This window comes from Mus caroli, unplaced genomic scaffold (genome assembly GCF_978045245.1).
Source record: "Mus caroli unplaced genomic scaffold, Mus_caroli_1 scaffold_18, whole genome shotgun sequence".
Classification (NCBI taxonomy): Eukaryota; Metazoa; Chordata; class Mammalia; order Rodentia; family Muridae; genus Mus; species Mus caroli.
The window spans coordinates 20,448,947-20,473,581 of NW_028227273.1; the positions used below are offsets into that span (position 1 = coordinate 20,448,947).

Genomic DNA, 24,635 nt, shown 5'->3' on the forward strand with positions numbered 1-24,635 from the left:
CTCACTTTGTAGACCAGGCTGGCCTCGAACTCAGAAATCCGCCTGCCTCTGCCTCCGGAGTGCTGGGATTAAAGGCGTGAGCCACCACGCCCGGCCGTCAAAGCTTTCAAGTTGGAAAACAAGAACATCATCTGGAAACTCTATAAAGTTCACATTCAAGTGCCCAAAAAATTCCAGAATGTTTTAAGTAAGTTTATGCTTTTGATTTGAGCTGCACTCGTAGCCATCCTTAGCCTTGTGTGGCTCACTGGATCTGTAGGCTGGACGTGTCTGATAGGTGAGGGGTGTGCTCAACCATTACAGCACTTGCCTAACATGTGCATGGTACTAGGTTTGAGCCAGCACCACAAAAGGAACAAAGAAGTAACCCAAATAATCCACGCATGCATACAAAGGGATGACCGCAGGGACACACGTGACACGTGTTTACATCTGCTGCTGCAGCCAAAGATATCTCTATACTACCTCTCCTCATTCCAAGTCCTCTAAGTTGTATTTATCTGGGCTTTTACCTGGTTTTTTGTTTGTTTGTTTTTGTTTTTTTGTAGATCTGTCTTGCCTAAGGAACACAGAGACGATGTCATACCATATCAGGAACAGAGTTAACTTTTTTGGGGTAAGGTGAGAAAGAATAATACAATAATCTGCTAACAGGTATTTGCTATTTTATAGATACAGATAAAATAGTTTGTCTAATTTACAAAGTAATATTAGATATATACAGAATCCATGATTTACAAAAAAACTGTGATAAAACTTTCTTAATATTTCCCCTAGCAAAAACTGTAAATATGTTAGAAAAAAACAATACTTGTTAAAAGTCTCAAGTAATATAGGACAAGGTATTGTAAAACAAAACACACAGCTGGAAAACATTTTATTTTCTACTTCATATAACATTGTCCAAGACCATATGACTTCAACAGTCTCCTTCCTGTAACTTTTATGATTTAAAGGTACCACTTAAAAATATCTGCTGATGCTATAAATATTATTTTCCTATATATTAATAATTTTAATGAATGCTGTATCCATTATATCTCTTGCTCCTTTGGTCAAAAAGATAAACAGGAAACTTTAAATCAAATGTTTAGACATTCAAAACTGTTTTTTTAAGAGCACACACACACAATCCAAATCTATACCAGCAACTATTAGATTAAAATCTATACACAATTTAAAAAGCAAGTTTTAAGTTTTAAACAAAAACAGTAATAGCCAAATTAAAGAAAATTTAAGCATCAGATTTAGTATCTTAATTTTTAGGCTATTCAGAAATATATTTTGTGAATAAGAATTATTTCATAAATATATATGTATAAATATAAATAGGTATCTACAGGATCTGTGGTGCCAGAGAAAATTCTTTAAAGAAAAAAATTGCACTTTTAGATTTTCAGGATGTTGTCAAATTTATACTTCATGTGAAATACAACTCCCCATCCAGGTGCTTTTGGCACAAGTGTTCAGGTGAATATTGACACAATCTGAAAAACACAATGCTTTTTATTTATTCACGGACTATGAAGAACCAAACAGAATTCAGAATTCTGACCAAAAAAAAAAAAAAAATCCCAGATAACTGCAATTACTTAAATACAAAAAATATTGTTTTAAAAAGCCTTTAAGCCTGCCTCTCTATCTGGAATGTATAAAATTTTACTAGTAATATTTTCTCCAATCCCTCCAGCAAGAATTCCCAGCATAATACAAATGTAACACCATCTTTTTGATTCATGTACAACTTGGATCACACTCCAGTATATAAGGACAAAAAATAAATGTACAATAAAAAGATTGGGTAAATGAGGAGGGGCTTTTTGGTCTTGAATTCTTCACCTACGAGTAAGGAAGCAGCACTGTAGGCAGCCCAGAACACACCAAACAGCTTTAAAAAAAAAAAAAAGAAAAGAAAGAATAAGACAGCATATTAGCAAACCAATCAACATTTTGAGTATCAAAGAGAACATTTACAATATTTAAAAATGTTATCTACCAAGTGAGCCTTTTTTTAAAGTAAGAGTTTCTCTGTGTGGCCCTGATTGTCCTAGAGCTAGATCTAGATCTACAGACCTGGCTTCAAACTCAGGTTCACCTGGCCCTTCCTCCTAATTGCTGGGATTAAAAGTGTGTGCCTCCCTCAGTGGGCTGGTGCAAGTGAGACTTAAGAACATTTAACCTTGCTCTGTTTCTTAACTTCTGTAATTAAAAAGAAAAGAAACCTAATTATAATAATTACCTGTAAACTCTATCTAAAGAGACACTTGGAGTCTGGCATGCTGGCATACACCTACCACTTGTATTCAAGGCAAGCCTGATCTATAAGAGTCAAAGTGTCTCAAAAAAACAAACAAAAAGCCAAAACCAAAACCAACCCAATAAACCAACCAAGAAAAAAATACAGCAAACTAAACACACAACACACACTGTACAACTTACTTTTATAAGTGTAGATACCATTTCAAAAGATCCAACCACCAAAAGTATAGGGGCTATTACAATGAGAGGAAGTAATGAATATCCTATAACTCCAAGAACTTGGCCATATGCAACCTGTGAATTTCAAAAAATTTATGTGTCACAGGAATCAGAATACTTGTTTAAATTACTTCTTCAACATCATATTCTTTGACTCATATAACCACAAGAATTTTTAAAAAATCATAAAGTATCACATCCAATGTGTTTCAATTTATTATCTCATCTTATACATTCTGAGCCTTCTTACCACTGTATTTTCAATATGCTTCAGTGTTCTGATATTCAAAACCCACACTGCCAGACCTTGTCTCTTGCTCCAGGATTATGTATCCACCCATCTTCAGTAAAGATCATGACACTGCATAAAGGTAACTTTTTGTTTGTTTGTTTCTGAGACAGGGTTCCTCTATGTTCCCTGGCTGTTGTGGAACTCACCTTGGACACCGAGTTCCTAGAACTCCACCTGCTTCTTCTCCCTGAGAGCTGGGATTAAATGCATGTGCCACCACATCTCGCAGAAGTAATGTTTTATAAATGACAAAGGTATGATGTTGCAAAATCCATTCAGAAGGATTTGTTTTTCAAGTATTTCTTTTATTTTGTGCACATGTGTGTTTTGTCTGCATGTGTGTCTATGCACCACATGTATGCCTGGTACTTAAGCAAGTGGCCCGACCCCACGTGGCTGCTGGGAACTGAACCCAGTACTCTGCAAGAACAAGTGCTCTTAACCACTGAGCTGACTCTCCAGACCTCAGAGTAATTTTTAATGACCAGTTCATGTATATAGATTCAAATTCCTAACTGCAACAAACCTTCAAGAAACTACTGCTTGCTGCATTTTGGAGTATTATTTAGGAACAAAATGTTCAATACTCTATTTTCCAGCTGCTCAGCTGTGTGAAGCCTTGCTTTCTTCATATAGTTTAGCTAAAACTAGACACACAAGACACTGAATGAAGAAAGCCAGTCTTAAAGGTTGGCTTCCATGAATCCACGTGTTAAGCTATTCTTTTAACATTTCTGTTTTGGAAAGAGTTATTTTTAGCTAACATGTAGTATTTACACTTAAAATGTAGCCAGTTCGTGAACTTTAATTAAGTATTTTAAATTAATTTGTTGGTTGAGACTGCTGGCACATATTAGCAACCCCTTGAGAGATACAGACAAGAGGACCAAAAGCTGAAGCCTTTATCTATGAGACTCTGTCTCAAAAAATATCAAAAACCCAATCTATTCTCTATTAGGACAAATACTGGGTAACACTGAGAAATCTCTATGGCAACTGAGAACTAGCTGGAGATCTGTTGTCAACTCTATGCTTCTATGAAGAGCAATAAAGTATTTGATAGGTGGGAAGGGATCTTTCCTCTCCTCTCATTCCTTGTATTTATAGAGTAGATTTAAAAAATATGTATCATCTGAAAAGAACTAATATAACTTAAAGACAATTCCTAGATCAAGAACCATTTATTTTTGTGGCTGGGAATGGTGGCACATGCCTTTGATTCCAGCACTTGAGAGAGAGGCAGACTGAGGTCTGTGAGTTCAAGGCCAGTTTCATCCACACAGTGAGTTCCAGGCTAGCTAGGATTATCTAACGAGACTGTCTAGAAAACAGCATAAAAACAAACACTAAGAAAAATTCTTTTTCTTTTTTTTTTAGTAAACACTTTTATGAAAAATACTTTTTCAAAATTAAGTACTTACTTCTCCACCAAGAACTCTAGCCAGCAAGAAAATTGTCAGTGAACCAAATATCCAAATGGTTATAATCCATGAGACCACCTTAAAGAGGAAAAAATCATTAATTAACAACAAGAACAACAACAAATAATCAAATAAACTGCTAAGTTTTCAGATATTCAGTTCTCTGCTACATAAGACAGCTCAGCAAGCAAATTTCAGGTCTGAGCGTTTATTAGTTCTCAAATCCATTTCCAAGTCTTACAAATGGGAAGTGTAATACAAACTCACAAGCAACTGAAAGTTCAGCAATTATTTCTTATAGAAACTTCAGTATTTCAAGGTACATGGTGAAAGATGACTTTAAAGAAGACAAAAATGTTTATTACTTTGCCCCTGGCTTATTACATCCTGCAAGCAGAAGCCACCCTCAAAATATGCTGCCAGTCTTCCTAACAAGCCTTCAAAACTTATTTAAGATACATGTATATATTTAACACTGTGTCCTGGGAGAGTCTGCAAATAATACTCCATTAGAAATATAAGCATACTGATTTCCTACATCTTGGTTTTCTCCTTCATTTTGAACAAATTCGTACACAGTGCAGGCCGACTTCAAACTTACTGTGAAGATCAGGATGGCCTCAAACTTAACATAAGTCTTGGCTCAGCCTCCTACTACACTCAGCTTCTAGATTTTTGTTTCTAAATATTCCCTCACTAGAACTGACTTTTGAAGAATACTGACTGCTTCCAAGGCTAGAAGAAAGGGTGTACTCAAAAAAGTATGCAACATGGGGGCAGGAAATAGCTGAGGTGATAAAGTGCTGGCCACACAAGCACAGGCTTTAATTTGAATCCCAGGACTTGCACAAAATGCTGGGTGAAGTGGCATACACTTGTAATCCCAGCACTCAGGAATGGAGACAGAACCAAGCCAACTGGCAAGCCTCAAGTCTCATTTACTATGCTGTCTCAAAAAACACAGTAGATGGTGTACTGAGGAACAACCATTAAAGTTGACCTCTGATATTCATTGGTAAACACACTCACCTGCACACACAAACAAACACAAATGTTTATATTCACACATATACACAAAATAAGGGATATGAGTTTTTGTTTGTTTGTTTGGTTGGTTTTTTTTTTTTTTGGTTTTTCGAGACAGGGTTTCTCTGTGTAGCTCTGGCTGTCCTGGAACCCACTCTGCTCACTCTGTAGACCAGGCTGGCCTTGAACTCAGAAATCCACCTGCCTCTGCTTCCCGAGTGCTGGGACTAAAAGTGTGCGCCACCACACCTGTCTAAGGGATATGTTCAAAGGTCACAGAAAGCCCAAACAAACTGCCAATGGCTACAACTGGAATAATCTGAATAAAGAACCTGTAATGATATAAGTAACTGGGTAATTAAGTAACATCCCCAGTTTGAAATGAGAGCCAGAACTTATTTTGCTAAGTTGCTTTTGCTAGGTATTTGTCACAAAGTAACTAGTAGAGGCTGGAAAAATGGCTGTCATCAAGAACACACACCACTTCCAGAAGACCCAGGTTCAATTGCCAGCACTCACACTGGGCACGACTTCAACTTTAGAATTCAATACCTCTGACTTTCCCGGTACCAGCAGGCTGAGACAAGAACATGTTCACAAACAGATATATTTTTATTCTGAGACAGGATCTCATTTCTTGTTGAGACAGATCAGACTGGCCTTGAACTCACAGAGATCCACCTGTTTCTGCCTCACACATATAACTAAAAATAGTAAAATTAATCATTAAAAAAATGTAATGAATAGTGGTAATGTTGCACACCCTTAATCCCAGCACTCGGGAGGCAGAGGCAGGCGGATCTCTGAGTTTGAGACCAGTCTGATCTACAGAGTGAGTTCCAGGACAGCCAAGGTTATACAAAGAAACCCTGTTTTTAAAAAAAACAAAAAACAAAAACAAACAAATTTAATAAAATTTGAAAACTCTGGGGCTAGAGAGACAGCTTAGCAGTTAAGAGTACTTGTTGCAGCCGGGCGTGGTGTCTCACGCCTTTAATCCCAGCACTCTGGAGGCAGAGGCAGGCGGATCTCTGAGTTCAAGGCCAGCCTGGTCTACAAAGTGAGCTCCAGGACAACCAGGGCTACACAGAGAAACCCTGTCTTGAAAAACCAAAAAAAAAAAAAAAAAAGGGTACTTGTTGCTCTTGCAAGGAACCCAGATTTGAGTCCTAGCAGCCACAGGACGAATAAACCACACAGAAAGCCAGCTCCAGTGAGAATCTAACAGGCAGGCACTTAGTGAAAGGGCTTGCATGCAGGCAAAGCAAACACATTAAAATGGATAAAAATCTAAAATATAGAAAACCTGAAAAAGAACTAATCCAAGGTACTCCTTAATTAATTCATTATGAAAACATTTTAGAAATGAACAAATGAGGGTAAGATAGGCAAAGGTGAAATGTATTTTTATAATAAACATGTAACCATACTTTTTTTTAAGATCAGCCTGCCTCTGCCTTCTGAGTGCTAGGATTGAAAAGGTGCACCAGCACTGCCCAGCAACCTAATTTTTGAATCTCATAAAAAGATTTAATATTCGTAATAAAACGAGGTATACTTACCCTAAACTGTCCATATAATGATATCATGGAAAAGAAAAGAACAACAGCCAGTGGACCCCAGAAGTCAGGATTGTCTCTCACCACCTGTCTATTAAAACCCAGCGATGGCATTGGCATCAGAACACAGCGGATCTTGTAGTAAATGTCCTTTAGATCAATGTCCAATTCTTCCCTATAATTCAAAAATAAGATTCTTAAAACATGTAATTTTGAATAGCAAAACAGGTTTAAAAGAACTTTAAATAAGACAGTATGACATCCATAGGTCAACATCTGCATTTGAAGTACATATTAGACCGAATCCATGGTAAAAACAACCACTGGGGCATGCCTTTAATCCCAGGACTTGGAAGGCAGAGGTAGGCAGATCTCTGAGTTCCAGGACAGCCTGGTCTAAAGAGCAAGTTCCAGAACAGCCCAGGCTACACAGACAAACCCTACTTGGAAAAACAAAAATAAACAACATTCCCGACATCCTGGTTAAATAAACACTTTCTGTACTGGCTAGTTCTTTTTTTTTTTTTTTTTTTTTGGTTTTTCGAGACAGAGTTTCTCTGTGTAGCCCTGGCTGTCCTGGCACTCACTTTGTAGACCAGGCTGGCCTCGAACTCCGAAATCCGACTGCCTCTGCCTCCCAAGTGCTGGGATTAAAGGCGTGCCCCACCACGCCCGGCTTGTACTGTCTAGTTTTGTGTCAACTTGACACAGCTGGAGTTATCACAGAGAAAGGAACCTCTCTTGAGGAAATGCTTCCATGAGATCCAGCTGTGGGGCATTTTCTCAATTAGGGATCAAGGGGGAAAGGCCCCTTGTGGGTGGGACCATCTCTGGGCTGGCAGTCTTGGGTTCTATAAGAGAGCAGGCTGAGAAAGCCAGGGGAGGCAAGCCAGTAAAGAACATCCCTCCATGGCCTCTGCATCAGCTCCTGCTTCCTGACCTGCTTGAGTTCCAGTCCTGACTTCTTTCAGTGATGAACAGCAATGTAAGTCGAATAAACCCTTTCCTCCCCAACTGCTTCTTGGTCATGATGTTTGTGCAGGAATAGAAACCCTCACTAAGACACTTTCATTATTGCTTTGGTTTTCTTGTGTTTTGCTTATTCCTGAGACAGGGTTTCTCTGTGTAGGCCTGTCAGGCCTGGAACTCTCTGTACACCAGGCTGGCTCCAACTGCACATAGATCCACTTGCTTTTGCCTTCTGAGTGCTGGGATTAAAGACATGCACCTCAGCTAAACTGCACTGCATCCGTTTTTAAAAAATAGTAAGACTGGGCTGGAGAGATGGCTTAGCAGTTAAGAGCAGCGAATGCTCTTCAGACGGTCCTGAGTTCAATTCCCAGCAACCACATGGTGGTTCACAACCATACGTAATGAGATCTGATGCCCTCTTCTGGTGTGTCTGAAGACACCTACAGTGTACTTAGATATATGATAAATAAATCTTAAAAAAAAAATAGTAAAACTAAAACCTCTACTTTGAAAAAGATTTATTTGTGTGTGTGTTTCTATAAGTGTATAAATCAGATCCCCAGGATGTGGAGCTATAGGCAGCTGCGTTGCCTGATACAGTGCTGGACTAAACTCAGGTTCTCTCAAACAGCAGGAAGCACTCTTAACTGCTGAGCCTTCTGTCTTCACCAAAAGCTTTCTCTATTTCATCTCTATTATTTTTCACCAAAAAGGCTAACATTTTCCTCATCTGTCTTTAAAAAAAACATAAGCATCCTACAGATTAGGTCTTAAAACACAAATTACATGTTCTTTCACATACAGAAGTGGCTTGTTATCTTCAGGATCCTCATCTTCAACTTCCAAAAGCCAGCCGTAGCCTCTTTGTCTCAGGAATGTAGTAGCTGTAGATTCTTTGATGAACTCTCCACTTACACCGAGGTTTAATTTGACATCTGGAGCTGCTATAGAACCGCTGAGATCTTAGGAGGGAAGACAGAACTGTAAACCAGGGAGAAATATATAAGTCTGAACCAAAATGTATATATATTCAAGTAATTATGATTTGCCAATCTCTAAAAACGTGTGCTATTACATATAATCTACAAATTTTATCAATGAAAAAAAATTGAAGCCGGGCGGTGGTGGCACACGCCTCTAATCCCAGCACTTGGAAGGCAGAGGCAGACGGATTTCTGAGGCCAGCCTGGTCTACAGAGTGAGTTCCAGGACAGCCAGGGCTATACAGAGCAACCCTGTCTTGAAAAACAAAACAAAACAAAAATTTATCAATGACAGACACTGTACTACTTTTCATTTTACAATCATAGAAAAAAAATAAAACAAAAAGAAGAGGCGAATGACAAGCCAGGTACAATGGAACATGCCTGCAATCCCAGCACTCAGGAGGCTAAGGCAAGGAGCCCAAACTGACCTCAATTTCATACTTAGCCAAGGATGATCTTCAAGTTCGGACCTTCCTGCTCTACCTCCCAAATGCTAGGATGAATCACCACATCTACTGTATTTACATACTGCTAGAGATTAAACTCAGAGCCTCCTGCTTATTATCAACTAAGCTACACAGTCAGTTCTATATCATACTTTTTTTTTTTTTTTTAAAGATTTATTTATTTATTATATGTAAGTACACTGTAGCTGTCTTCAGACACTCCAGAAGAGGGCGCCAGATCTCGTTGCGGATGGTTGTGAGCCACCATGTGGTTGCTGGGATTTGAACTCTGGACCTTCGGAAGAGCAGTCGGGTGCTCTTACCCACTGAGCCATCTCACCAGCCCTATATCATACTTTTTATAGCATCTACCATCCCACTGAAATTTTTACCCTGTTCTTACTAGTTCATTATCTGATAGGATACATCTTGTAATATCACCTCCATAAAATTTTCCTGATTTTGTTGTTGTTTTGTCTGAGACAAGGTCTCACTTTAGTCCAGGCTGGTCTTTAACTGCTGTTAGTCCCCCTGTCTCAGCCTCCCAAGAGAAAGGATTACAGATGTGATCCACCTTGCCTGGCTGTCTCTGATATAGTTAGGAATTATTTTTTTCTTCTCTTTTAATCTTTTATGAAATTCTAAGCCAGAGCTTCTAAAAATATTAATGTTCATGAATTACCCAGGGACCCTGATAACATATAAATCCAGATTAAGGGAGATTATATCTAGATATGTGCCAGGTAATGTTAATTCTGCTGGCCTGCAAACATAAACCAGATACAACATTATCTATTTGTCTGACATAAACTATGGGCATCTAGTTATTCTGGAGGCTGAGGAAAGAGCGAATGATCAGGGCAATATTAGGTTATATGCTGAGTTCAAGGCCAGCCTGAGTAACTTAGTGTGACTGTCTCAGACTAAAATTTAAAATCGGGGCTGAGCTGTATGAGGTAGTATATGCCTTTAATCCCTGAAGTAGGGAGACAGAGGTTACCTTGTCTACATAAAGTTCTAAGCCAAACAGAGTTACATAGTGAGACCCTGTCTCATTTTTAAAAAATGAAAACAAAACAAAACAGAGTTAAAAAAAAAAACTAAGAAAGAAACAAATCATATTTATAGAAATCAGATTTCTGAGAAAACTCATTCATCTCTAAACTGAAATTTCTTTTCTACTTTGTTGAGACGGGGTTTCAATATGTAACCCTGACTGGCAGAGAACTTGACAACTATGTAGTCTAAGCTGGCCTTTAATTCAGGTATCTATCTGCCTCTGCTTTTCAAGTGCTGGGATCGAAGGGGTTCATCACCAGACATTTCCATGTCTATATCGAAATTAACTTGTTTTTTCATATTGGGCAGTTAAAAATCTGGTCCCTGGGAAGTAAATAAGATTAAATAAAAGCAAAATCCAAAAACAGGTTACAAGGAGTTGAACTAAAGAGGGGTGGGGGAAATTTCCCACATCAGAAACGTTCCCCTCCTTTTTTTTTTTTTTTTTTTTGTTGTTGTTGTTGTTGTTTGGTTTGGTTTGTTTTAAGCAAGCACAGTCGCTTGCTCCAAACAGTACAAGCCAAGTCTATAGACACTGTTGGGGACACTAAGTTGAATTCCTCAAGTTTCAAATGCTCCTGAATACAGTTTTCTGAATACTGGGACCAAACACTACAAACTGTGTGGACCCAGGGATCTGGGCAAGAAATCAAATTCAACTGAAAAAAAATAAATAAAAGCACGTCTCCTTTGAAGTAAGTTCTCCATGACCTGCCAAAAGTCACCTCAGTGGGGAAGGTTTTCCTATTAATAGCAGAGCCACACAGCCCCACTTTGTTCTCCCTTAGATCCCTCACTCTTGAGTAACTGCGGAGCCGAGCATTTCGGAAAGAACTCCTTCCACCAGATCGGCGGGTTCCCTGGTGAACCAGGACACCCGGGGCCCCCAGCCCGCAGCCGGGGTGGGGAGACCGGACGCAGAGCCGGCGCCCCGCACCCTGCCTCGTCCCCTGAGGCCTCCGGGAAGGCCCAGGGAGCACAGGGGCGGAGTCCCCCAGCTCTGCCAACCCCCCGCCCCGGAGCCCCGGAGGTCCGCCTCGGCCTCACCTTCCGCGTCCGCCGAAGACACAAAGGTGAAGTCCCCGTTGGCAGGCGCATAGGCCGGGGGCGGGCCCGGAGGCTGCATCCCGCCGGCCTCGGTGCTGGCGAGCGGCTGGGCCCGGGGCTCCGGGACGACCTGCTAAGGGGCGGCCTGCGAGCCAGGAGGCGCGGGCTGGGCCGAGGAAGCGGACGCGCGATCCAAGCCCAGCCTGCGGCTGCCGACCAGGTCGCACCCGAGGCCAGCCGGTGGCGAGCACCCAAGCACCACGACGCCGGGGCCCTGACAGGACCATAACAGTGACAGCGCCGCCGGGATTGGCTGTTTGTAATCTGCTCGACTATTGGCTCCCGCGAGAAGGTTCTGATTGGCTGTTTCTGTGTTGATTCCGGAAACCACTCCAACACCGGAAGTGGCCTCTGAAATCTCTGTTCCGCCCTCATCAGCTGTTTACTTAAGTAATTCTCTCTTCCTTTTTCTCTGTTTCAGTTTTTATAAATATATCCTCTTCGTTGTTGTTTAACACAATTTGAGAGCTTAGTCGTTTGATGGCTCACGCTTGTAATTCCCGGAACTCCTAGAGGGGCTGAGGCAGGAGAATTGTTGCGACTGCGAGGCCAGCATTGGCCAAAAAGTGAGGCCCTGCCTCAAAGAGAGAAAACAAAAAACAAACCCACAAAAACAACTTAAGTTTTAGGACTTCAACCCCTTATTTCCGACCACAAGATTCTGCCATAATAATTCTATATATTAATTATATAGGATGTTTACGAAATTATGTGTCGTGCCAAAGCTTAGTCTCCTTATTTGCAAAATTAAGAGGCTGGAGAATGGTCATTGTAAAGCTGTAAATTTCCACCTACGGTTTAAGTACTCTGGCCGAATTCGTTTATGAAGAAGGCAGCAGTCCAGAAAGGATAAATTAGGGCAAAGAAGCCCTTGCTTCTTGCCCGCTGCTGATTTCATCTGTCCCCTAATAAACTACCCAAAGTTTGCAAATTCACCTACGTTTTTATTATTTTTTAAGATTAATTTATTTATTTTATACAAGAGTACACCACCATTGCTCTCTTCAGACACACAAGATGAGGGCATTGGATCCCGTGACAGATGGTTGTGAGCCACCATGTGGTTGCTGGGAATTGAACTCAGGACCTCTGAAAGAGTATTCAGTGCTCTTAACCTCTGAGCCATCTCTCCAGCCGGTTTTTATTTTTAAAGACTATGCGTGTGTGCTTGAGTGTATGTGTGTGTGCAGATGACTGCAGAAGGCACAAGAGGGCTTCAGATCCTCCAGAAATGCAGTTCCTGCAGACACCCGATGCTGGTCCTGGGAACCCAAACTCAAGTCTCTACAAGAGAGCAAGAGCTCTTAACCTCTAAACCCTCTTCCTAGTCACTCGTCTATGTTTATAATCTTAAATTTTGCTTTTCATTTTTCTAAACTTCTGTATATTTGTGTATGTTGGTAAACTGAGTGCCACCCACATTCCTGATCCTGGTACTCCCCTAGCCCAGCTTTGTTAACAGTGACAGCAGCCATGTCATCACCAGCGGCCAAATTCAATTTATTTCCACTGTTACCACAGGTAGAGTAGTCTTCCTGTGTACATGTGCCATACCATTTATATAGGCCAAGCCTTCACAGCTTGCTACTGTGCATCAGAGGCAGCCTTTTGTATAACTACCCTCCAATACATCTCTCCAGTGAGTTGGTTTTTTTTTTTTTTTTTTTAAGATTCAAGGTCATTATTTGTTCCTCTTAAAGACTCATTTTTGACTGTACTCAGACTTAGAAGTAGAAGCTCTCAGCGAGGACAGCTTATGTCTCTTGGCAATCTGTTCCTGGTGCTTTTCTTTGGCTTCCTTCATTCTCTTGGCCAAAAGTTTAGCTTATTCTGCAGCCTCCTCCTTGTTTTTCTTAGTGCTTTGTTTCTTCAGAGCAATATGTCAGCGTTTGTGTTGCAGGACATGTGGAGTAACAAGACGCTGAATCTTGGGTGCTTTGGTCCTGGGCTTCTTACCTTCTTTGTTTAAGGGCTTCCTGACAACATACTGGCGGACATCATCTTCTTTGGAGAGATTAAAAAGCTTTCGGATTCTACTAGCTCTTTTAGGTCCCAACCGACGAGGCATAGTAGTGTCTGTCAGTCCAGGAATATCCTTCTCTCCTTTCTTTACAATAACCAAGTTGAGAACACTGAGATTAACGTCCACAGCATCCGCGAACAGACTTGCGCTTCCTCTCTTCAGTTCTCCTTGGTCTGTTAACAGGAATGCCCCTTACTCAACATCAGGCGCACTCTGCCATGAGTCAAAACGCCTTGCTTCATGGGAAAACCTTGCTTGTCATTCCCACCGCTGATCCGGGCCACATAACCCTTCCACTCTTCACCAAGAGCATCAGCGGCTACTTCCGTGGCCATGCACTTCTCAGCGGAGCTTGCGCTTGCTCATCATCCACCTTGATGAGCTTCTGACAGCGGGTGGCGGGGAAGGAGATGTTCAGCTTCATCTTGACACAGCTGAGCAGGCGTCACGAAAAAGAGGCCTGACTTCCCTCTTTTTTTTGCATGGTGTTATTTTGTGTATCCCTTGGCCCTCTAATCACTGCACAAACCCTTACAGTGTACATGTGTTGGAGTGCAGGCTCCTTGGGATGCCAGAAGAGAATGTTTGGGCCCCTGACAATGGAGTCGCAAGCAGCCGTGAGCAGCCTCACATGGGTGTCAAGAACAGATTTCAGGGCCTCCGCAAGAGCAGGATGGGCTCTTAATAGCTGAGCCATCTCTCCAACTCCTATCCCCTTTTTATTTGCTCAAGTAAATATAGTTTAATATTCGAACTACATAAAAGTGGTTTCCAATTTGGAGTGCTCTGATGATGTATTGTGAAACAGACATGAATGAAGCACAATGAATCCATATGGAGCAAAAGAAAGGGATATTCTCTAATATCCTCAAAGGAATTTAGAAAATGTTTCTTACGGGAGGGAATAGGTTGGGACACAGAGGATGAATGGAAATGTAAGAGAAATATGTAAGGGTGTATGTGTTGTGATTGACTGGACTTGGGAAACCAGAAGTCACGGAGTTTTTATGAAGAAAAAAATTGGTGTAGAGAAAAATCCCGTAAGTACATAGAAAAGTAACTATGAAGGAGCAAGCATGTGGAGAGCACCTTTATTCCCCGTACCTGAGGAGCAGACCTCTGTGAACTCAAAGTCAGCCTGGTCTCCATGGAGGGTTCAGGCCAGCTAGAGACAGTGAAACCCTTTTGAAAGAGAGGGAGAGGTTCAGGAGGGGCTATAGATACTCCGAAGAGTTTAAGTTCCTTTTTTCCGAGGCAAGGGAGTGATATAACCAGGTATATTTTGAACTATTACTTAAAACTATACATATGGGAAAGATGAAGACTTTCATAGAGATGTATTATAATATTTTTAAACAGGATCTCATTATGTAGGTCTGGCTCACTTGGGTTTCTCTAGAGAGCCAGGCTTGCCTGGAACTCACATAGCTTCATCTGCTGCTGTCTTCCAAAAATATATATGCACAATTCTTGTACTAGGTTTACAAGTCTAGAAATGAGAGAGAAGTAAATATGAGAGACATTAAGGTTAGAAATCCATCAAAACTAGTGATAAACCACAAGATACTAAGAGTAAAAAGCACAGAAGCAAAAACAACTTGGGGAAGAAAGGAATTATTTCAATTAATACTTCCCGGGAATAGTCCATCCCTGAGGGGAGTCACAAGAAGAACTCAGGAGGAGCCTAGAGGCAGGAGCCGATGCAGAAGTCATGGAGGAGTGCTGCTTATTGGCTTGCTCAGCCTGGTTTCTTATAGAACCCAGGAACACCAACCCATAGGTGGCACCACCCCCAGTGGGTTGGGCCCTCCCCCCTCAGTCACTAATTAAGAAAATGCCCTTTAGGCCTCTTTACAACTTAACCTTATGGAGGTATTTCTTTTTTTTTTTTTTAAAGATTTATTTATTTATTATATGTAAGTACACTGTAGCTGTCTTCAGACACTCCAGAAGAGGGCACCAGATCTCATTACAGATGGTTTGAGCCACCATGTGGTTGCTGGGATTTGAACTCGGGACCTTCAGAAGAGCAGTCAGTGCTCTTACCCACTGAGCCATCTCTCCTTTTAGATGACTTTAGCCTGCATCAAGTTAAACCAGTCTAGTACAGGTTGGGCAGTGGTGGCACATACCTTTAATCCCAGTATTAGGGAGGCAGAGACCAGTAGATCTCTGTGAGTTCAAGGACAGTGTGGTTTACAGAGAGAGTGAGCGAGTTCCAGGACAGCCAGGGCTACATGAAAAAACCCTGTCTTAGCCAAAAAAAAAAAAAAAAAAAAAAAAAAAACCCAACCCCCCCAAAAAAAAACCAAATAAACAAGCAAACAAACAAATTTTTAAAAAACCAAACCTATCCAGCACAGTGTGAAAATAGAAGTGCTGGACTTCTGAGACTCTAAAGTGTTCAGTACTGTAAGTTTAGGCATATACAGGTTGAACTCCACCATTATTTGTCAGTTCATAAACACCCAGCGCTTGGTGGACAAGTCTCAGCCAGAGATGTGGTATGATGTCAATAGTTCAAGGTTGACCATTGCTGTGATGTAAAATTCAGAGCATACTTCTGCTCAGGCCGTGGTACCTGCAGCAGCTGTTCCCACTCACAGACACCGACCCTTACCCCACCGAGAATGCTGCCGGGGAATCTCTAGCTTAGAGACCTCTCTAGGTGCCTGGATTTCTCATCCAGGGAAAGGAGTTTACATAAAGAAGGTATTTGTGGGTGAATTAAAAAAGAAAAAAAAAAAAAAAGGAAAGAACAGAGCCGCTCCTAGATATGGTGGAAGAGAATGTTTATTAAAGATGTGCGGGAGAGCCATAGCCAGGGGCAGACACACCCGGGAGAATCCAGAGTGATCAGGACCCTGAACCAGGAGGGAAGAGATTGAGGAGAACCAAGTACAACAGCAGGAGGCCAAACGTACAAAAGAAACAAACGAGCATTAGAGAGGGAGGGGGCGGAGGGGCAGGTAGACAGACAGACAGAGAGCAGAGACAGGGGTGCAGGGAGCCAGAAGGGTGCAGAGAGAGTAGGAGACCAAAATGTCTGGGTTATATTAGGGAAAAGCCTCCGGAAAGAAGGGCAGCCCAGTTCCTGAGCCAGTAAGTTCAGGGCAGGGGATGGAGTATGCCACACCCTGGAACAAGTAGGGGCCAAGGAATACTGGGAGAACCTGGAGGCCAGGTCCTCTTTAATATATTAAATAGGCACCTCAGTTGCTTGACCACAGTTTGAAACTTAACAGTGGGCACACATCCCATTCCACATCGCCTGCCTCCTTGGAGAACCAGAGAGCCTGGTTTCAGAATTAGGCTATGAACTGCATTCCTTTCTCAGAGAGCTATAGGAGGGGACCACATCTCCACCACGTAGGCCTGAGTGCTCTCTTTAGAGCCCTTGCCATACTTTCTGTCTCTGGCACTTGGGTGTGAGCTCTCCTCACAGCCTCTAACACACTGTCTGTCTATGGTGCTAAGAGCCCATGATGAAAGGTTTCAGATGACTATTGGGGGTGAGGAGCTTATCAGAAGAGTTACTAATGCCACAGACAGACAGACAGACAGACAGACAGACAATTACATGTATGGGTATGGTGAGGCCAACCAGGAGTAAGCTGGAAGAGGGGAACAAATATGAAAGACAGACAAGTGTGGTGACACATGCCTTTAGTCCCAGCACTGGGAGGGAGGCAGAAGCAGGTGGATCTCTATGAGTTCTAGGATAGCCTGGTCTACATAGTAAGTTCCAGGCCAACCAAGGCTACGTAATGAGGCCATGTCTCAAAACCAAAACAAACCCCATAGAAAAGAAAGACATACTCAGAGGCTCCAGCAGTTAAGAGGCCATGTTGAAGGATTGGCCCCAAATAGAATGACTTTCCTTTTCTTTCTTTCTTTCTTTTTTTTTTTTTTTAAGATTTATTTAAAATCTAAAAAAAAAAGACACTGTAGCTGTCTTCAGACACAGGGAAGAAGAGGGCATCAGATCTCATTATGGATGGTTGTGAGCCACCGTGTGGTGGTTGGGATTTGAACTCAGAACCTTCAGAAGAGCAGTCAGTATTCTTAACCGCTGAGCCATCTCTCCAACCCCAACTTTCCTTTTCTTTTCCCCACCTTTCCCCCCCCCTCTCTTTCTTGTGATACAGGGTTTCATATAACCCAGGCTGACCTACAAACTTACTATGTATCCAAGGCTGGCTACATATTCCCAATCCTCTTGCCTCTCCCTCTCAAGTGCTGGAGTTATGGAGTTACAGACCCGTGCCACCAAGCCTGGCTGAGTTGGTCCTCACTGGCCATGTGTTTAAGGTTATTCTGTATCTTTACAGTCTTGGATGCTTCTTTTCATAGATACTAGTCTTCTGTAAACTTCAGCCTTTTAAGCTGACAGAGGGGTTGTATCCTTAGTCACTGGCTCATTTATTCTTTCTTATTCGTGGCATTTGTTCCTTTAATCTTACTCTCTTGCTTCCTTGCACCATTTTCTCTCATTTTCCCCTTTGGAAAGCCAACACGTGAACACTGGAATAGAATCCAAGTCTTCTGCCAGAGCATCAAGTGCTCTTAAGCATGAAGCCATCTCTCCACCCCTCTACAACGAACTTTTAACATGAATGTTTAAATGTGCCAGTTAGAATTTAATATTTTTCACCTTGTCCCAGATAATCTAAGGGCTTGAGTCCATCTTTGGCAAACTTCCAACAAACACATATTGTTGATACATAACTACTTCTGACTCATACTTCTTTTGGATCTTCCAAGAATGATATCCCATTTTTTTAAAGTCAATAATTTAATTTTAAATTTTTTGGGCTGTCTTTGTTTACTTATTTCATATAAAAATTTCTACCTCCTTTTTCCTAATGTATATGTTTGAGTGTTTCTTTTAGTGAGTATCTATCATTGGTGTTTATCTACAAATGTCTTTATGTTTTGTGTGTGTGTGTGTGTGTAGATGAGAGGTCAAAACAGGTGACCCTTTAATTGCTTCCCATCTTACCGTTTTGAGACAGGGTGTTTCTACGTACCTTTGTTTGGCCTGAAACTTACTATGTAGACCAGATTGGCTTCCAAGTCACAGATATGCCTCTGGCTCTTCGGTTCTGGGGTTAAGTGTGTGTGGCCACACCTGGTTTTCTGTTTTTTTGAGATAGGTTCTCTCACTGAAACTGAAGCTAACAATTGTTGGGATCCAGGAATTACTTAGCAAACCACACAGTCACTGATCTCAGTAAGACAGGAATAGTTTATTGAGAATACACCCCAGGACTTGCTGCTTGAAATATTAAAAAGCAATCCATGCTACCACCAGCATAGCACCGGCAGACAGGCCAACCTGTTCTCAGCATGTCAGACTCTCTGACTCAGTGCTCTGAAGTCTGTCCATTCCACTGGCTAAGTTCCCATAGTGGGCAGCTGCCATGCCCACTTCACCCTTCCAAATTCCTGTGGCTGGCTGGGGTGCCCTGCCACTATACCTTTCTCTGGAACCCAGCTGAGTCACCACATGAAGAAAACACCACACAATCTTAGCTTAGAATCAGCAGGTAACACAATCACTGGGCACAGAATCTAGCATCCTAATGTAAGCTATTGTAAGTTATAAATCCTCTGGTAGTAGATCCCGGTGGATCCACCACCTGAACCAGGGCCTCTGCTACCTACATTTTAACCTCCATGATCTCTGTCCAAAAGGAAGTGTCTTTCTCCTGCCTCTACTTGTCCGCTCTCTGACCCGGAAGTCCCACCTACATACCCAGTGATTGATTCCTTGGAATCTTTATCCTTTAGTGGAAGGTTCTGACACAAGGACTGGTCTGTCTGGGCAATGGTCCAGATTTGGTAACTGACCCATGACCCTGAGTTAAGGTCCTACAATGTTTTAAAGCTCAAATTCTACAAACATCTGTGCCAAGTTATTCCACCAATCAGGATTTGGGAATAAGGGATTTCCTTAGGAACATGTTTTTGTTGTACACTTATCCTGCTCCCACTGGTTGGGATATTCAACTATGGCAGGAGACTTGCCTTGTCTAATATTCATGTCCTAACCAGGATGAGACTTGTCTAACATTCATATCTAGGATGTCAGTTTCCAGGGAGGTCTTGGGAACTTAAACTTTACTGGACCACTACTCAAAATGGAAGTCTTATTCCAGATAGTTTCTTTCTTTTTTAAAAAAAAATTATTTATTTATTTATTTATTTATTTATTTATGCATATGAGTACACCACTGCTCTCTCCAGACACACTAGAAAAGGGCATTAGATCCTATTACAGATGGTTGTGAGCCACCATGTGGTTGCTGGGAATTGAACTCATGACCCCTGGAAGAGCAGTCAGTGCTCTTAACCGCTGAGCCATCTCTCCAGTCCTCCAGATAGTTTCTTATATTGGTGCAGTGCCACAGACCCTCTGGGCCCCTTTGTCTGCGTGGAACAGGTCTCTGGGGCAGGTGGGCAAAGTGTCGGATGGAATGATAGACAGATGCACACAGGAGAGGTTGTGTAGAATCTGAATGTAATTTGTCAAATCAAGCATCAAACTTTTTATACAGAAGAAAATAGGGAAGTTAGGTGACACATTGGCAAGGTACAAATGAGGTTACCGGATGCTTAATGACTCTTACACAAAACAGAGGAATGGAAACACAAAGACTGGCAGGAACTGGGCAATAAAACAACTGAGACAAAGTCAGCCCTATCTAAGGTCAGCTATAGTCTTAGAAGCCAGGTGTGAGGTCTTTACACTCCTAGGGCAAGGACTTTCACACCCAAGTCATGGTTCTAATTAGGGAGTTCTGTTCTAGCTAACCATCTCATGAATAATGCAATACTCTAAAACCACAGCACAATCTACTTCCTAAACCATTGTAAATTCCTGTATATGGGAGCGACTTGGCTTTTATTCTAAGTGATAGTGTAATACCAGAGGCAATTCTAAATGTCACTGAAGAGGCAACATTCTTCCTGAATTCCAAGCCCATGGTCAGCTCAAGGACTTTATAGGAAGTTTGAACACTGGTGGAGGTTCAGCTATGTCAGAATTCAATCTTAAAGGCACTTATAATAAGATAATACTAAAAGAGAGCACATGGATCCATACACCAGACTAATGCGGGAATAGAATATGAGTATATGGGTTAAAGAGAACGCCAGACTCCAGGAGTGAGTTTCCGTGAAACTCTCTGTCTCATAAGTGGCTTTTAGGCCTCTCGGCCTGTCAAGCTGACTGGACCGGAGTGCGTGGCAGTGCAGGTGTCTCTCTGATGTTGGAGTCTATCCCATGGGCAGCTTATACCATAAAAGCTTATACATAGGTCCAAGTAGTGCTGTTGGGTGGTTGGTTCAGATCCAAGCTAATTATGGGGTAACTATACAAAACAGTTCTACTGACTTCTGCTGTGATTGGTTTCCAAGGGCACAGAACATAACAGAAAATGTAACCAATCTTGGCATTAGAAAGTTTCTTAGTGCCGGGCAGTGGTGGCACATGCCTTTAATCCCAGCACTTGGGAGGCAGAGACAGGTGGATTTCTGAGTTCGAGACCAACCTGGTCTACAGAGTGAGTTCTAGGACAGCCAGGGCTATACAGAGAAACCCTGTCTCGAAAAAAAAAAAGAAAAGAAAAGAAAAGAAAAGAAAAGAAAAGAAAAGAAAAGAAAAGAAAAGAAAAGAAAAGAAAAAGAAAGTTTCCTAGTAACAGCAGAAACATATAAGAAAGTTTCCTTATAATCACAGGCTAACCAAGTAACTGTTACCTTAGCCTTAACATTTTACCTAGGCCTTAACATTCCATCTAGGACTTGATATATTACTTAAGCCTTAACAGTCTATCTAGGTCTTAATATTCTACCAAGGCCTTAACAACTATCTGTCTAACAACTTCAAGGAACTCCTCCTGTTTCTGCCTCCCTAGTTCTGGAATCAAACTCAGTTTTGTTCTGTTTTGTTCTGTTTTGTTTTGTTTTGTTTTGTTTTGTTTTGTTCTGTTTTAAGCTTTATTTATGTTAGATACATGAGTACACTGTTGCTGTCTTGGGACACACCAGAAGAGGGCATCAGATCTCATTACAGATGGTTGTGAGCTACCATGTGGTTGCTGGGAAATTGAACTCAGGACCTCTGGAAGAGCAGTCAATGCTCTTAACTACTGAGCCATCTCTCCAGCTCCCAAACTCAGTTTTAAAAAAACATTTTGTTTATTTTTATGTATTTGAGCCTTTTGCCTGAAAATATATCTGTGCACAGAGTGTGTGCCTGGTTTCCACAAAGGCTGGATGAGGGCCTCAGATCATCTGGAACTGGAGTTACTTACAGATAGTTGTGAACTGCCAGGTGTGTGCTGGGAATTGAACCCAGGTCTCTGAAAGAGCAACCACTGTGCTTAACCTCTGAGACATCTTTTTAGCTCCCAAACTTAGGTTTTTTTATTTTGCTGATATTTTTAGAAGATATTTGTGCTGGAGATACAGTTATGGATCAAATGTTGGTTTTCCTCACACAATAAAGATAATCCATTATCTTCTGTTCTCTAGTTCTCAGTGAGTAATGAACCAGCCAACCTACCTCCAGTCCCTTCCTTCTCCACACCCATCTTCCTTCCTTCCTTCTTTTAGACAGGGTCTCACTGTGTATCTCAGACTGGAATCTAGAACTCATCATCTAGCCTGGACTGGCATTAACTCATACAAATCCTCCTGCTTCAGCCTCCCAGATATTGGGGTTACCGACCTTAGCTACCACACTCAGTTTGGATGGGTTTGCCTGATTCTTCCTTCTTTGTTAGGTTTTTATTGTTTTGGAGGGGACAGAGACTCATGTAGCTCAGACTGACATCAAATTTGTTATGGGACCAAGAATGATCTTGAACCCTTGGTCTTCCTGCCTCTATCTCTCAGATTCTGGGATTGAAAATCTGTGCTCCTTTCTGTTGGGTTGCCAGATCTTTTTTTTTTTTTTGTGGATCTGGGGAGCAAACCTAAGATCTCACCCATGCTAGCTAAGCACTCTCCAAACTGATTCAGAGCCCCAGGCTGTCTTTTTTTTTTTTTTAAATATTGAGACAGATTCTCTTATAATCTAGGCCAGATCTAAACCCACTAAGTAGTCAAGAATTGCCTTAAACTTTAAAAAAAAATTATATTTTATATGTACAGATGTTTTGCTTCATGTATGTTTATGGACCACACGCATTTCTAATGTCTGAGAAGGTCGTAAAATATCCTGGAACTGGAGTCATAGTTAGTTGTCAGCCACCTTGGAGGAGCTGGGAATCAAACCCTGGTCCTTTGAAAAAGGAGCCAACACTCTTAGGCATGGAGTCATATCTTCACCCCCCACTTTGACTTTTTTTCCTCCTCCTTCTACTACCCAAGTGCTAGGACTGCAGCTATGTTTATGTGGTACTGAAGATTAGAAACACGGCCTCCAGCATGCTAGGCAAGCACCCTATCAGCTATATCCCTGGCCCAAGCCTCATTTCCTTTTCCTTTCCTTTCCTTTCCTTTCCTTTCCTTTCCTTTCCTTTCCTTTCCTTTCCTTTCCTTTCCTTTCCTTTCCTTTCCTTTCCTTTCCTTTCCTTTCCCTTTCTCTTTCTTTCTTTCTTTCTTTCTTTCTTTCTTTCTTTCTTTCTTTCTTTCTTTCTTTCTTTCTTTCTTTCTTTCTTTCTTTCTTTCTTTCCTTTTTTGTCTTTTCGAGACAGGGTTTCTCTGTGTAGCCCTGGCTGTCCTGGAACTCACTTTGTAGACCAGGCTGGCCTCGAACTCAGAAATCTGCCTGCTTCTGTCTCCCATGTGCTGGGATTAAAGGTGTGTGCCACCACTGCCCGGCTTCCTTTTCTTTCTTTATTGTATAATTGTTACTACTATTATTTTTTAATTTAATTTAATTTTTTACTTATCTACTTTACATCCTGCTCACTGCCCCCACCCAGTCACCTCCTCCAACAATCATTCCCCCTTCCCCCTCCCTTTCTTTTCAGTAGGTGGGGACTCCCCCTGGCTTTACCCCCACCCAGGTACATCAAGTCTCTGTAAGTCAAGGCACTTCCTCTCCCTCTGAGGCCAGACAAAGCAGCCCAGCTAGAAGAATATATACCATGTACAGGCAACAGCTTTTGGGATCGTCTCTGTTACAGTTGCTTAGGACCCACATGAAGGTTAAGCTGCACATGGTCCAGCCCAAGTATTTTCTTTGGTTGGTGGTTCAGACTCTGTGAACCCCAAGGGTCCAGGTTAGTTGACTCTGTTGGTCTTCCTGCGGGGTTCCTATCCCCTTCAGGGCCTGAAATCCTTCCTACTATTCTTTCACAAGAATCCCCAAGTTCCATCACTGTTTGGCTGTGGCTGTCTGTATCTGTCTGAGTCAGCTGATCAGTGGAGCTTCTCAGAGGACCACATGCTACTGCCTGCAAGCCTAACAGAACATCATTAATAGCATCAGGAATTGGTGTTTACCCACGGGAAGGGTCTCAGTTGGATGGGTTATTGGTTGGCCATTCCCTCAGTCTCTGCTCCATCCTCTGTGCCTACCTTTCTTGTAGACAACATAAATTTTGGGTTGAAAGTTTTGTGGGTGGGTTGGTGTTTGTTTCTATCACTTCTTAGAAGTTCCTGTCTAGCTTTAGGAGGTGGTCTCTTCAGGTTCCAGATGCCCAATTATTGTGAGTCACAGCTAAGGCCACCCCCATTGATCCTTGGGTGCCTCCCTTATCCAGGTCTCTTTCTCATCCTGGAGATGCCCCTCCACCTCCTAACCCCCAACAGTTTCAGATTTTCATTCATTCTCATGGCCATCTAGCCATCTTGCCCATCCTTCCCCACACCTCATCCTGAAATCTCTTCCTCCCCTCTCCCATCGTCCTCCCTCCATTCATCTGCCTCTTAAGACTTTTATTCTCCTAAGTGAGATTCAAACTTCCTTGTTGGGCCTTCCTTCTTATTTAGCTATTTTGAAGCTGTATAGTGTATCATGGTGAAAGACCCACAACGTGAGGACTCCCCCACATTCTGACTCAGGAGAGGCGACACCCCAAATCACTCACGAGAAACGGTCTTGCTGCAAACTGCAAGAGGACTTTTATTCAAGAGCGCTCTCGGGCCTACAGTCATACACTACACAGGGGTAGAGGACCATGGCTTCCTGAGTAGCTGGGTCAGGGGGTTTTTAAAGGAAGAAACCACAACTCAAGGAGGTGGGGAGGGCATTGTTGGAAAATACCAAAAATACCAGTTAAGAGTCACAAGGAAGTACAAAGTCACA

The 24,635-nt window shown here is 41.9% G+C and overlaps 1 protein-coding gene and 1 pseudogene across 1 annotated transcript; both read right to left on the minus strand.

The window, feature by feature from the left end:
* Window positions 1–845: 845 nt before the first annotated feature.
* On the minus strand, window positions 846–11,584 carry Yipf4 (Yip1 domain family member 4). The gene is made up of 6 exons (XM_021149269.3): window positions 11,287–11,584; window positions 8,551–8,710; window positions 6,780–6,951; window positions 4,192–4,269; window positions 2,440–2,553; window positions 846–1,888 (listed from the first exon to the last, which is right to left on the minus strand). The coding sequence occupies exons 1-6, from the start codon at window positions 11,363–11,365 to the stop codon at window positions 1,751–1,753; spliced, it is 741 nt and encodes a 246-aa protein (XP_021004928.1). The 5' UTR covers window positions 11,366–11,584; the 3' UTR covers window positions 846–1,750.
* Window positions 11,585–13,048: 1,464 nt separating this feature from the next.
* Window positions 13,049–13,808, minus strand: LOC110284185 (small ribosomal subunit protein eS6 pseudogene; annotated as a pseudogene).
* Window positions 13,809–24,635: the final 10,827 nt, after the last annotated feature.